The sequence below is a fragment of the Amphiura filiformis genome, chromosome 4, assembly GCF_039555335.1.
Source record: "Amphiura filiformis chromosome 4, Afil_fr2py, whole genome shotgun sequence".
NCBI lineage: Eukaryota > Metazoa > Echinodermata > Ophiuroidea > Amphilepidida > Amphiuridae > Amphiura > Amphiura filiformis.
Genome location: NC_092631.1, coordinates 82438939 through 82453696, shown reverse-complemented (window position 1 = coordinate 82453696; position 14758 = coordinate 82438939). Strand labels below are relative to the sequence as shown.

General features: G+C 37.3%; 1 protein-coding gene across 1 annotated transcript; it reads left to right on the top strand.

The window, feature by feature from the left end:
- The first annotated feature begins 224 nt into the window (after positions 1-224).
- Positions 225-5119, top strand: LOC140151514 (lengsin-like). Its single transcript, XM_072173879.1, has 3 exons — positions 225-515; positions 2059-3050; positions 4109-5119. Exons 2-3 carry the CDS (start codon positions 2126-2128, stop codon positions 4540-4542), a joined length of 1359 nt encoding a protein of 452 aa, XP_072029980.1. The 5' UTR covers positions 225-515; positions 2059-2125; the 3' UTR covers positions 4543-5119.
- Positions 5120-14758: the final 9639 nt, after the last annotated feature.

The window sequence follows — 14758 nt, the reverse complement described above, 5'->3', positions numbered from 1 at the left end:
GAATAATTTTTTTATGCTAAATGACAATTTTCAGACCCCCTCAACCCCCCTTCCACCCACGTCCGAATCAATTGTTTGGCACCTACTCATTTTTTGGCCGATTAAATTAATAAAAGTGTCAAAATGCTCAGGACATCATCCTGTATCAAATAAGTTGTAGCCCAAGGAATCTGAAACATTTAAACCTTTTTTAACCATGTATAACCGATCCCTATTTCATTGAATGTACACGTACTGTAAATACTACACGTATTTTCACTTTATTGTGTATTGCAAATAACTGCAAGTTCATATATTTTTATGTATGAATCATCGCATCATTGTAATAACATAATTTTACAAACGTGTGAAATCTTGGTTGGTTTAACGTTGTAATAATAATTACTTACTATCGTAAAAAATAAAGTGGAGCCAAATAATTTATGTCAGAAAAAGTTTCATATACAACCATTTACAAGTGCGTTCGGGCATTGTATTGACGTCAATTTGCTGACTGGGATAGTACCAAATACAAGGTAAGTTACATGTATGATCTGTATTGACTGTAAAACAACAACTACACTGTGACCTACAGATTTCATTGAATGAACACATGTACATTTTTATAAATGTTTTATGTTTTGCAAATATTAACTACAAGTTCAGTATTAACCCTATTAACTACTGAGCCATATTTTGTAATACAGACAGGGGGGGGTGCAAATCCCCTAATTTTCAATCATTACCGTTTATATTTGGTATCAATATATAGCTATGGGTCTCCCGTAATACCAAATAAGTACAAACATTCCCCCCCCCCCGGGGGGGGGGGGTCACTCCCATTGTGGCCTGTACACCATCCGCGATAATCAACTTTTGAAAAGCATCCTAAACAAGGATTTAACCCTTGGCTAAAACGACACCCTAAACACTGATTTTCTTGCTTGTATCAAATTTTATACCCTAAATTTCATTTCCGCGTATTAGCAATTGCAATTTTGCTACCCTTTTTTCCAATATTTCATGTTTTTGACACCCTAAACACGTTACGTTCGTATCGTGCCTACCTACGAAAAACTACCCTTTTACGCGTTTTCATTATCGCGGATGGTGTACAGGCCACAATGGGAGTGACCCCCCGGGAAACATTCCCCACATAATATCGTTATAATAACGTCATAATGTTGGCAAATTACGGTATTGTACAAAACTAGGTAAGATTGATTTTCGGCTAAAAATTATATGAACATTGCTAAAACTAACTAAAGCCACTTGCTCAGTAGCTCTTGGAATGATCAAATTACAAGAGCAAATTGGCTTCACCCTACTCCATGGTCATTTTTGATGGTCGGTTCTACCCTGTGGTAAACATTTCATCTCAAAAAATGAGCGCAAATGATGGATCTACAATTAGCTTAGGCCATTTTTGCGTTTTCTAACAGATACAAATTTTAAGGGGGTTGTACCCTTCGTAGTTCTAGGGTAAAATAGGTCTGCATATGTATCTGTATATCTATGTCAACATCGTACCAGACAAAAAAGCCAACTAGCGTATAAGACTTCTTGAGAAGTTGGAAAATTTGTCAAAATTAAAACCCGATTGAAGCCATTTGGTGGACCATTTTTACACTGTGGAAATGGGTAACATAAGGTCGAACATGAAGGCCCAATTGAAGCCGGGCAGGGCTTAAAAAACATCCAAGGCCGCAAGCCGACAGGTCTGAGGTCGGACAATGAATAGCCCTACAGGGCAAGAAAAGAATGCGTATCTTCAAAGTAACATTGTCTAACCACAGATATTGGAACTAACAGATTGCTATATACGACAGCCTTACCAGACCAGGATGATTATTGGCATGGAGAAGAGAAAATTGATTCTCATTTTGATTGATTCTTATTTTGAGAATTTTAATTAATCTTGATGACAATGTATAGGTATGATGTGTGAAGCATTTGAAATTTAATTTTGACATCATGAAGCTCATTTGAGGTCATATTAAGTAACACCAGTAACAAAGAGTGGTAATAAAGTGTGCAAAGTGTCATGTTTCTTAATCTAAGATATTTTGTACTTTACAGGAAAAACAACTCTCAGAAGGGAGACCAAACAAATTTGTCTTTTAATTAAGAAGCGCAGAGAGGTACCATGGATGTCAATCAAGAAAAACTGGACCAAGTGTTACAAAAGATGGCTACTGATGACGTTCACTTGGTCCGATGGGAGCAAAGCGATACATATGGCATAGCGCGCTCTAAAACCATAAGGGCAGTTCATTTCCGTGAGAGAACTAACGATGGGTTTCCATACTACATCGGCATGGTTGGCATTGACCCTCAATTTAGCCTTGTTCATAACACTGGTTACCATGAAGAGCTTGGATATAGCGATGGTTTGATGATCCCTGATCTTGACACTTACGTTACACTCCCCTGGTGTAAAAATACCGGCAGAGTCTTAATGGATCCTACGCTCGACGGGAAGTTATTTGCCCCTCACCCGCGTACTGTGGCGCGAAAGCAACTTGATCGACTCAAAGAGATGGGATTTTCTCTGCTGTCTGGTCATGAGTATGAGTTCTTTGTAGTCGATCAAAACACTCTCGATCCTATCACGAAAGATACCAGCGCGCGGGCAACTATTCGTAACAACAAAGATTCAGCGTTAGTCCATCAACTTCTGACAGATCTCCCAAAGGTTGGTATCGATGTCGACAATTTCGATAGTGAGTACGCGCCAGGGCAATTTGAAATCACTTATAAGCCTTCTTTTGGTATCACATCACCGGATACAGCTCATACGTTCCGAACATCTGTCAAGGAGATCGCTCTTCAGCATGGATACATTGCCTCCTTTATGACCAGGCCATTCCCCGAATGTGTTGGCAGTTCCTGTCATTTTAACACATCTCTTTGGGATGTTGATGGGAAGAAGGGGTTAATGTTTGACCCCAATAGCCCTAATGGACTCTCTGACGTAGCTCAGTATTGGATAGCAGGAATGTTGGCTCATGCACCAGCAATCAGTCTTCTAATGGCTCCTACAATCAACTGTCTCAAACGATTCAAACCAGGTAATGTTACAACTACAACAAAATCATTGGCTTATAAAATCCCCTGATAAAATGTAGAATTTCATCACATCAAGACCATTAAAAACCAGTCAACTATCGTTTGACTTAATCAGCAGTGTTGCTGTTTTGAAGTGCAGTGTGATATTGATCGGCAACCCTCAGAGTTTGAGCAGCATTATTTCCTGTTTCAAAGTTCTTGTGCAACACAGGATCGTATAGGTGTGAAGGTTGGTAGGCCCTCATCTCTGTTTAGGAGCTTGCCGCTGTTCCTCCGAATCCAGATTGATTCTTTGATGTATTCTGTTTTACTGTTTGTTTCCTTATCTATAATGATGGCCCCTCTCACTTTATTACACGAGTATCCCTAGCAACGCGGTCAGAAATAACCGATCTGGTTTGTTCAGTTTCAGATTGTTTTCTGTTAGATGTGGTGAGGTTTTGTTTAGATGTGTTCTCTGCTGCTCCCGTGTGTTCAGATAACCTGGTCTTCTACCAGTGTCTCTAATATAGAACCTGTTACATGGTTGACAAGAGGTCTGGCAATGAAGTCAATGTTGATGAAACGTAACATTTCACTGGTCTTGATGTGATAACATTCTTGATGTTAAGGATAAACTAGACCTAGTATACCTGATAAATGTATGGGTTTTCTCGAGACTGTCCGTGTATGATACACTCGCGATAAAAGGCAGTGTATCTGTAGCGCGCAATACAGCGATAAGTGCATGCGCCCTACCACTTTGATCGCGTGTGTATCACACGCGGAAGATACTGTCTTGAGGATGCCAAATGGACAAGGCTTAATATATTTGTAATTATGTTTGCTATATAGCTAGACAAGTATAAGATGCCGAAAGGTGTAAGGCATACCAAAACTGGAAGGGAGCATGACCTAGTGGTGTTTGCACTCAAATATTAAGACAAACAAAGCTGACACACAAAAGGAATGACATGTTCCTGTCATCCCACTCGCCTTTTAACATGTTTAACATGTTTAACGAGAATATAATTATTGCACATCAGCGCTATTATAATAATATTCTGATTTTAAATTACAGGTACTTTCGCGCCACTTCCGGTCACATGGGGATTCGATAATCGCAGTGCAGCACTGCGTATTAAAGTCAGAGGCGAACGCGGTACATTTGTAGAAAACAGGATGGGTGCTGCCGGCGGCAATCCATACATCTGTCTCGCTGCCACCGTCGCTGCTGGAATTGACGGGATCCAAAAAAAGATGAAGTTACCACCACCTGTAAAATTCAGCTCATACGATGCAAAGAATTTGCCGCCAAAAACTCAAACACTGTCCAGTGATATGAAGACCGCACTTGGTTATTTCACCAATGATGACGTCATACGCGAAGCGCTTGGTGCAGAATTCTGCAAATGTTTTGGCGCCCTCAAGTTGCATGAGATGAATTTGGAAGCGGAAGCCAAGGCGAAAGGAGATGATGAATGGGAGAGGAACATGTTCTTTGAATATTTGTAAGTTCAAGTGGTATGAAATGATAATGTAAAGGTCAATAATAATAAGGTCGGTTTTGTTGTTAATACTATTTCATTTAAACCATTTCGGATCATCGTTATTACGTGACTAAGTCGTAAAGTTGTAAATCTGGTAAACTGTTAATGTTACGTGATTCAACAGAGAATATTAGCGACGGTCTCTTTTAAAATGAGAAAACCGGCTTTAACAACGGCTACTGTTTGAAAAGTATAATATCAGAATATATTATACACTTCCAGATTCTAATTGCTGCCGCCCCCAGTGGTACACTGCATGCTGCCCAACTTCTTCGTGGCACTCCAGATTACCTGTGTGGATCCCGTGGGGGTACACTGGAGTACACACATTGGAATCACACACTGGTACCTCTGTTTGGTAGCAATAGGAATCTGACAGTGTACCTACTCATAGTTAATACTCAATATTTACCCTGCATTTAATTCAATTATATTTTATTCACCTTATATCTTCGTATTATACAATATAAACAGAGTAACGGAGTAGAATAGAATAGCGGTAATAAATAAGTAAAATAAAGTTATATGTAGAATAGAACTTACATTTATAATTGAAGTGATTTTCTTTATTATTGCGTGCTCTATTGGAACATATCGGGGAAACTTTTTTTTCCTTTTTATTGCACTGTACTTAAGGTAATACACTATTTTAAAGTGTGGCGATTTGGTAGTTCACAACATCTTGCGAATGGTAGTGAGCTTTGGCAAAAATTGCATTACTCATTTCTTTGCGAGCGTGTAGAAGAATTCAAATTTCACAGAAATACTTTTGTAGGTCCTGAGGTTCTTGAGTTATGTTGTAATGAGGGCTGAAACAACAACACAAATGAACATAACTCATTAACAACAATAAATTAAGCAAGTTTTCAAAGTATATGATTTGTAGAATGAACTTTTGCAAAACGTCAAAGTGTTATTTTTCAATAATATATTGATTTAGAAAATAAAAATCGATTTTCGGCTGCTTCGACCAACAATACCGCATCTACCCTTAAATGTGTACAAATAATGGCCTATCCACCAGACCCCTTTATATCGGGGAAACTTATCATTAAAAGAACTGGAAATCTACGAAAGAACCACGCATTAAAGCCATATTATAATATGAAATTGATAATGTTTTTCAAACCTGATATTTTGGCACATTTGTAATGTTTACAGATTCCCCATCTTACACCTAAATGTAATCTGCCACAGTTGTTGTGTTGGTAGGTCAACACGGCAATTTAGAACGGGATAATTAAGACTTTAAATCCGCCGTAGAACTACAGTAAGCCAAAGAATTAAGGTACCAGTTATGTTGACCCCTGTATATCCTAAATAAAGGCAAATATGTCAAAATTAAAACAAGCACTCAATACCCGTACTCTTTAGCTCCGTTTTAAGACCTTATTTGTTGAAATTGGTTGAGAATTACAGAAACGGTGGTCTAAAACCTAATGAAGAAACGAAATCAAAAGTTGCACTTTTGTTCTAATCAATGAAAGCACGACGCCAGTTTTAAGGGTAGACGAGGTATTGTTGGTCGAAGCAACCTAAAAATCGATTTTCATTATCTAGATCAATATATTATTGAAAATTAACACCTTGATGCTTTGCAAAAGTTCATTCTACAAATCGTATACTTTGCAAACTTCCTTAATTTATTGTTGTTAACGAGTTATGTATGTTTTACAAAAGTGTTGTTGTTTCAGACCTCTTTACAACGTAACTCAAGAACCGCAGCACCTATAAAAGTATATCTGTGATATTTTAATTCTTCTACACGCTCGCTATGAATTGGGCAATGCAGTTTTTGCCTAAGCTTACTACCATTCGTAAGATGCTGTGAACTACCAAATCACAACAGTTTAAAATAATTAATAACCTTAACGTGCTAATCAATGGAAGCGCAGCGCTGGTACTCTTGTTCACAAACGCTTTGTGTACAAATCAATAGGGTATGCAATACAGCAAACTGCAACTTTTAATTTGGTATCTTCCTTGGATTTTGGGATCGCCGTGTCTTTATTTCTTGAACAATTTCAACGAATGAGGTCTTAAATTCGAGCTAAAAGATGCAACTATTGGCTGCTGGTTCCAATTATGACATATTACACGGACTTAAAGGAGTATTTCGTGATCCTAGCATCCTCTTTTTATGACATTTTTCAGTTCATATCCACGAAAAAAGCACCATATTCCCAAAATTTCAGTTGATTCCGATTTTGCGTTTGCGAGTTATGCATGATTATGTGTATTACACTGCTCCATAGACAATACGTTGTAATTTCGTTCTGGTGCACCAGAACGAAATTAAAATTTCGCGATATCTTTGCTAAACGAATTAATCTGCAAGAAATATTTTGTACATAAACATTATGTAGCAAGAGTATTCCAGTGATATAAAAATCTCAACTTTTTTTGAGAAAAGTGGGGGGGTGAGGCTGTGGATCACGAAATGCCCTTTTAACATGAATGCTGAATATTGACGCGCTTAATTGTATCAAGAACATCATCCACAGGTGGACAACCTTGGAGAGGAACAATGTGGATTTAGAAGCTCTGGCACCACTGACTATGACGCTGTAATAGAGAAAGCAAAGAAAATACGCATACACTGGAATTTGTTGATTTAAAGGCAATTGACATAAACTGGATACGGGCAATTCCAAGCAAAAGTGGACATGGCCCCAAAACATGAAAAAATGCTTGCAACTTTAAAACTACAAGTGCTACAATGGCAAATTTGGTATTAAATGAAAGATTTTAACATGCTCCTTAAATTAAATTGTTTTGCAGTTACATTGGTGCATGTTTACCATGAATTGTTTTTGGCAAAATTTGTTACTCTTTTGAGTGAAAAAAGACCTACATTTTGGATCTAATTTGCACATCTTCATTAAGGTTTTATTTCATGTTTTTTTGTTTTAAATTGCTCAAGGAATATCTAAATTTATATATTCTGTGATGTTTTTCATGTTTTTATCTCGATAATGTATTGACGTAATTCGTTTCCATCTTTTTGGCCGGACAAACTGTAGCACGAGTTACCGTAGCACGAGTTACCATGTTGTTGCAAGCAAATGTAAAACTATGAGGGCTAAATCTTTTTAAGGTATACCAAGATAAATCTTACCATAGTAGTAACTTTTCATATTCAATTGGGCTTTATAGTATTTTTTGTTTTAGGACATCATCAAAATAAAAGTGAGCGATTTTTAGCATGTCCTCTACTCGTAGCACGAGTGACCATTTTTCACAGCTGTCATAAACGTACAACAGTTGACATCGTCATGTAGCAATCTAGCCATGAATGTTGGTTATTAAAATACAACAGTTAAAGGTTCCACTCAAATGAGTTTAAAAGCTGGAGCATCAAGTTTGTAAAAGGATGCGCAAAAGTGTAGCACGAGGTACCATGGAATTGCCCATATGTACTGTACAGGAGCACTTTGTTAATTTCAAAGATATCAATCGGAGTTGACGGCAATTTGGCAGATCTCATTGAGGAGATGTATGAGGAAACCATATGTACCATTGTTATGAGCCGCAATAACTCAAGGCCAAAATCACCTTTTACCCAAATTCACACGAATGCACAAACATAACATAACATAACAGAAAACTTTTGGTGCGCTGTTCCTTATGACAAGCTGTCGTAGCGCTTACAAAGTAAAAATAAAAACATCTTAAAGTACACAAACAAAAACCTTAAATAAATAATGTTATAGAGTACAAACCTTAAATTTACATAATACAAGGCATAAAATAACACCGTCAACAAAGGAAATCAACGGAAACATATCATGGAAAAAGATAGGTCTTAATCGACTTTTTAAAACTCGCGATAGAAGAGGATTGTCTTATTGTGATGGGAAGTTTATTCCATTCCCGTGAGGCACATAGAGTAAATGTCCTGTCGCCTGCTCTAAGGTGAGCCTTGGGGTAATCCAAACGAAGAAAATCATTGACAACAACAATGCACTGTTTGATTAAGTTAACAAAATCTATAGTCTTTAATTGAAAGTAAAATATGATTGGTATACATGACAACAATTGCACATAAAATATAATTACACAGTTTTAACTAATCAGTACCGTACTTAACCAGCAGCCTTCTTCTTGGTGATCATAGAGTTATATTGCAATGTTCTGGACGGCTGATGTATATCTCCTCGTTTGTTTATCCTACGAAAATCACTGTCACGGTTCAGCGAAGTCCATTGTACACTTGCAGTTATACATCCTTGCGTATAAAATCCTTGCACAGAAATTGTACTGCTTTCTCCAAATACTTAACTCCTTGCGCAGTTCTCCAAACACTTAACTCCTTGCGCAGATGACAATCTCCAAAAATATAGTGTTTCTTTCACCTATCACTCTCTTTCCCAGGAAACGGGCTTCTTTCTGCACTGCCCCACTTTATTGGCAGCAAATGTGTTGTTTTATAAACCAGACTCCAGCAAGTCGACAGAAGAAGCTAGAACTTTAATCTTTTGGAGAGGAGGAGTACCTACCTTCATATGCTCAAAATATCCTTCTTTGTTGTATTAAAATAGCACATTATTAGCTATGCAAACTGGTTCAAATGTACCTCTTTTTGAAACACAACGATGACCAACACGTAGAAAGTTCACCAACTCTCATGCAAAAAATATGTCCTTTATAATGTATGCCAGCACATGGGAAGAAGAAACCGGGACGGCCGCGCACTCTGTACTAATACAGTATGTCCAGCAGGGTTATAGCTAGGCAAATTGTAGTGCCGGGTAAAATTTATATGAAATGGTAAAAAAAATTATATGAAATGGTATAAAAATCTCAACTGTTTTTGAAAAAAGTGGGGGATGAGGCTGTGGATCACGAAATGCCCTTTTAAGCAGGCGCGGATTCAGGAATTTTCAATAGAGGGGGCGCCGAGCCACCGTCGCCGCCGCCGTGGCTCGGCGCCCACACAAAGTCAGGCGCCGCTCTGTGAAAATACACAGAGTCAGGCGCCGATCTGCAAAAAATAGAGGGGGCGCGCGCCGGGTGCGCCCCCCTCTAAATCCGCCCCTTGCCCTTTTAAGGGTACTTGCCCATCAATTTCATTCAGGGGCGTGTTAGAAAAACGGCACAGCGCATTAGTAAAAAGAATAAAAAATACTAAAATGTTCACCAGGGTTCGAACCACTGCCAAGGCACTATGAATGCTAAAGATGCCTATTGTGCCACGGTGACTGTGCTTAACATTCGGCGATTTTCAAAGATATAGCCTACATATCAACACGTTTCTAGTGTATTGAAAATCAGATTTTGGTAGGAATACAGTCATAGAAAGACATATGACTCTACTTGTCTGTTTGTTTTTCATTTAATACAAATTAATTTTGATGAATTGAACTGGTACGACTCTTAGGACTCGTGATAAACGACGATTAATTTTGTAATAATAAAATGAAAACGCTGGGTCATTCACGACGTCATTTGTAATTCATGTCAAAACCTGGGGAGGACCATCCGTGTATACGTGCGCAATCGATACTCAATGATCCAGACAATACCGTTTGAATATACCGCCCTTATGTATGCACCTGCTTGACACATCTTGTCACTTGCGGGAAGATATACTTTAGGCCTACCCTAATAGCTTACAATAGATACCCCATCGTAAATAGCTCTCTTCATTACCTCACTGTGCCAGAATATACGCGCAGTGTACGTACTTTTGAACCATATTTTGTTCAAAAATGATAGGAAGGGACTGTTTTCAGCTAAAATGTTGGCTATCAGCAGATGCTCAATGATACCGGGAAGTGTTGCAGAAAGGTAAGCGTACTCTTTATTTATTCAAAATATCACATATTGTGATGTGCCCTCAGTAATTTAATTTGATGATTTATCTTTGTTTACAAAGTTACATGAGTGATGACATTTTGGGGGAATTCCCCTCTCAAATTGAGCAAAACAAGTTGAATCATATCTAATTTGGAATATTTGGAAACCCCCTGAGGTTGTAAAGTGAAAGTGATGTAATGGAATTTCCCTAATGAAGTGATGTAATGAGAAAGGTTAATGTTATAATAAGGCTTGGGAATTCCCAAGATCACATTTGGCTATTAATACTTGTGATTTCCCATTGCTTGATATATAAGAAAATGTAAACACAATTATTGTCACAGTTGATAGTGTTGATCTGGGCTAGCTAGCTAATATGCTTACAGTCCAATTCCTTCAAAGAAAGGAAATTGCAAACCAGAAATATTTTATGTAGTCAAAGTACTACTATTTGCCAGTGTAGTCGGAGAAGATCTAGAATACGTCAAAGAACGTACTTCTTCCAAGAAAGGAATATATTCTTCTGTCGACTTGCTGAAGTCTGGTGTTTTGATTCAACGCAACTGTCAAAATAAGTGGGGACAACTGCATTGCAGTCCTGCTTCCTGAAGATATTGTGTGAAAGGTGGAAATACTACCAAGTAGGAGAACTGCGCAAGGAGTAAAGAGATTGGGAGAACTGCGTAAGGAGTTTAGTATAGGAGAACGGCGCACGGAGTTTAGTATTTGGAGAACTGCGCAAGGAGTTATAAACGTGTTTGGAGAACGATGCAAGGAGTTTAGTACTTGGGAGAAAGTAACACCATTTTTGTATGAGGATTTTATACGCAAGGATTTATAAATGCAAGTGTACAATGGACTTCGCTGATTTTCGCAGGACAAGTGAATAAGGATATATCACATCAGTCGTCCAGAACATTGCAAGAACTTTATGATCACCAAGAAGGAGAATGCTGGCTAAGTACTAAATAGATAAAGAGTAATTATATTTGATTATTGTGTATGTGCATTTGTTGTCATACAGGGTGTCCCCAAAAAAAAAAGAGGCCCCTCATTGCGCCCTCTTTTTCTCCTATTTCTGAAAAGTTGACCAAATATATTTTGGTATGTAAAGAAACCTTGAGTCGTTAGCTTTAATAAACTAAAACAATTTTATCAATCGGCTCACAACTTTTGAAGATATGCTCTTTTAAAGAAATGTACCCGTTTTTCACTCTGTCCACGGAGAAGGTTTGGCTACTTCAAAGATTGAAAAGGAGTACACACATACCAAGCATGAATATCAAACATTCCTCAATGATAACTTTATTTATGGGCTTTACCGGTTGGTTTATGGGCAATGAATTTGTTAATAGTGTCATTTATTTGTGGGTAAAATGGATGCCGAATGGGACTTCTTTTGCTTTACTTGCAATTACTTAATTTTTCTTGGTTATTTATGCCTTTTTGTTTTCTTATGTTTCTTACTTTCTTACTTTGTTGTTTCTTGCTTTCTTTTTTTATTTACAACATAAGCATTTCTCTTTTTAGGATAAAAGGTAGCCCTAAAAGGTTGTTTGGTTGTCTTTGGTTCTTCTGAAGTGAGTTTACTGTGCTGCTCTGCCCTCTATACCTGGTTGCCTCCTTGGCGAATACAGGTTTCAGCCCTGGTCCTCATTACATCAATTGCGTTGCGTACCATCCTTGTGCGTCGGATACTTGCGAATGCATTCAGTAATACGTTTGCGAAAATCTTGGATTTTGCCACAAAGGAAAAATCAAGTGGTGTGAGGTCTGGTGATCGTGTAGGCCACTCCACAGCATAAGCCATCCCAAGCACTATGTTTGCTATCCGTGGACAGAGTGAAAAACGGGTACTTTTTTCAAAAGGGCATATCTTCAATAGTTGTGAGCCCATTGAAATGATTGTTTTGGTGTATTAAAGCTAACGATTAAAGGTTTCTTTACATATCAAAATATATTTAATCCACTTTCCAGAAATAGGAGAAAAACAAGGCGCAATGAGTGGCCTCTTTTTTTTTTGGGACACCCTGTATATTGTACCAATAATAACGTGCTTTCAATTAAAGACTTAGATTTTGTTAGCATAATCAAACAATGTATTTGTGTTGTGCATTCGTGTGAGTTCGGGTAAAAGGTGATTTTGGCCTTGAGTCAATTAGTACGACTCGTAACAATATCAATTAATTTAAATTGGAAATCCAAAAAGGAAATGTCAGGTCAAAATTCTCACCTTAGAATTATTGTGAAATAAAATCAAACCAAATTTAGGCTCCGCAAACAACGTCCAATTATTCCCATTGGTGTTTGCTACACGTGCATATAATAAATTATGATTTGGGGCTAATTTGAGAAGAGTTAGTGCCTCGAGTTTCAAAATACACCGAGTGATGTTTTTTGATCAAAAACATCGACAATTCAAGACTCTGTTAAAACAAATCAAGAATTATCTGGGATAATTGCAACTAAGTATAATGAAAGTTATGATCTAAGCTACCAGATGCATCATTAATTTCCTGACTATAATATTTAGTTGTGGGAAAAGATTACTTTAATGTTTTGGCGGGATTATTTCCCGCCAAAAATTGCAACCAAAAAGAGCATGTAGCCTTAACATATGTTTAAGTCAGAGAGAATTGCCCCCCCCCCTTTCCAAAAGGTTAAAAACCAAATTACTCCATTTGTGCAGTAACAAACTCAGTCACAATTATAACAATTATACATGTTTGTTTAAACGTTTATTTATATATGCTTGTTTCCTAAAAACATGCAAGTTTAATGTGTTTTTCACACGTTTAATTTCAATTCATGCATAGGCCCTAGTAATTTTTTGAAAATACATAATGATGTTTCATTCTTATAATTAAATACATAAAAGTAACAAAAAAAGAGGAAAATGGGAGCAACATCTGGGCACATACCGGTACTCAAGATTTTTTTGCATCATTTTGACCTGGTATCCCGGGCCTGGTCGGTGGGATACAAACATAATACTCTTTTCTTATATAGACCGTACAACTACGTGCCGTAAGTCTTCTAGCTTCCAAAAAGGCTTGAATGTATTTTGCACTATTTTTGGCCACGATCGGGGTAAAAAAGGACTTTATTGGTACTATATTCGCGCAAATATTTTGTATGCTCTTATTCTTTTAGGATTTTCTTGTTTAAAACTTTTTGACACCCCCCTCTCCTTTAGTAACCAAAACTTTTTGGTCCACCTCTTTGTGCAACTTCAAACTTTTTGTGTCCCTGGCCATATTTTGCCCATCCCCCCACCAAAGTATTTTATGAACGTTCCCTTACAAATAAAAAAAAGCAGTGGAATATTTATTTTGATATTTAAGGCGTAGTGTGGACTACGGCCCTCAGAGGTTCCTGTTTAATGAAGAATGATACTTTTAATTGGTTGGAAATATAAATAGACATTACCGTAAAATGGGGGTAACTTTGGGCACTTTTCAGAGTTTTTAAACCACTGCTCATGCTTCCAAACAAAATCAATTATATTTCTAATTAACTCTTTTTTATGACATTAGGGTTCCCTTCTACACCTTGAAGTTGAAAAATATTTTTAAATAATTTTGTAAGGGTGCCCTAGGGGTTAAAAATAGCTTGACCAAAGTTACCCCGCATTTGGGGCAACTTTGGTCAGAGTATTACATTCCATGAAGAACTGAAAAAAAATCATAAAAATTGATCTTCGCTGTATATGGGCTAGTTGTTGTTTTGTGTGATTTGACCCTATGCAAAATTAATCAAGCTCATATTAATCAAGCCGATTTTTTCGTAAATTTCGAGGAAATTGGACATGAGCGACTGTTATTTCTTCCAAATATATTTCTTAGCAAATTTACACCAAATATGAATAAAAACAATATTGCTGTACGAAAATATGACCATTTAAAAAAATATATTTGACCGACCAAAGTTACCCCGCTGACCGAAGTTACCCCATTTTACTGTAGGCCCTATAGGCCTATCAAAGTTCTTTTGTTGCACTTGAAAATGGGCAAAATGTGACTATTTTAAGGTATAAAAGTTTAGGTTTTTTTAGGTTTTATTAAACAAATACATCGCAGCCAAAGGGGACACCGTAGGAATTGTGTACCGTAGGCCCTAATACAAGAATAAATAAAGTATTTCCGAAAATCACTGGACATCCCATTTTACCCTGTGTCCCGTTTTTACCCCAGTCTACCCTACCGCTTGTCTTGAGTCACTGAAATTCCAGTGTAGTAACTGGATTCGCCCTATAATATACATAACTTTTGTTACCAGTGTGTTATTATTTTTGACAAAAATTTAAAAATACTAGTAGGCCTAGTCACAAATTTATCAAGGGGTGAGTAGACCATGCTACATTATAGCTACTACATAAATAG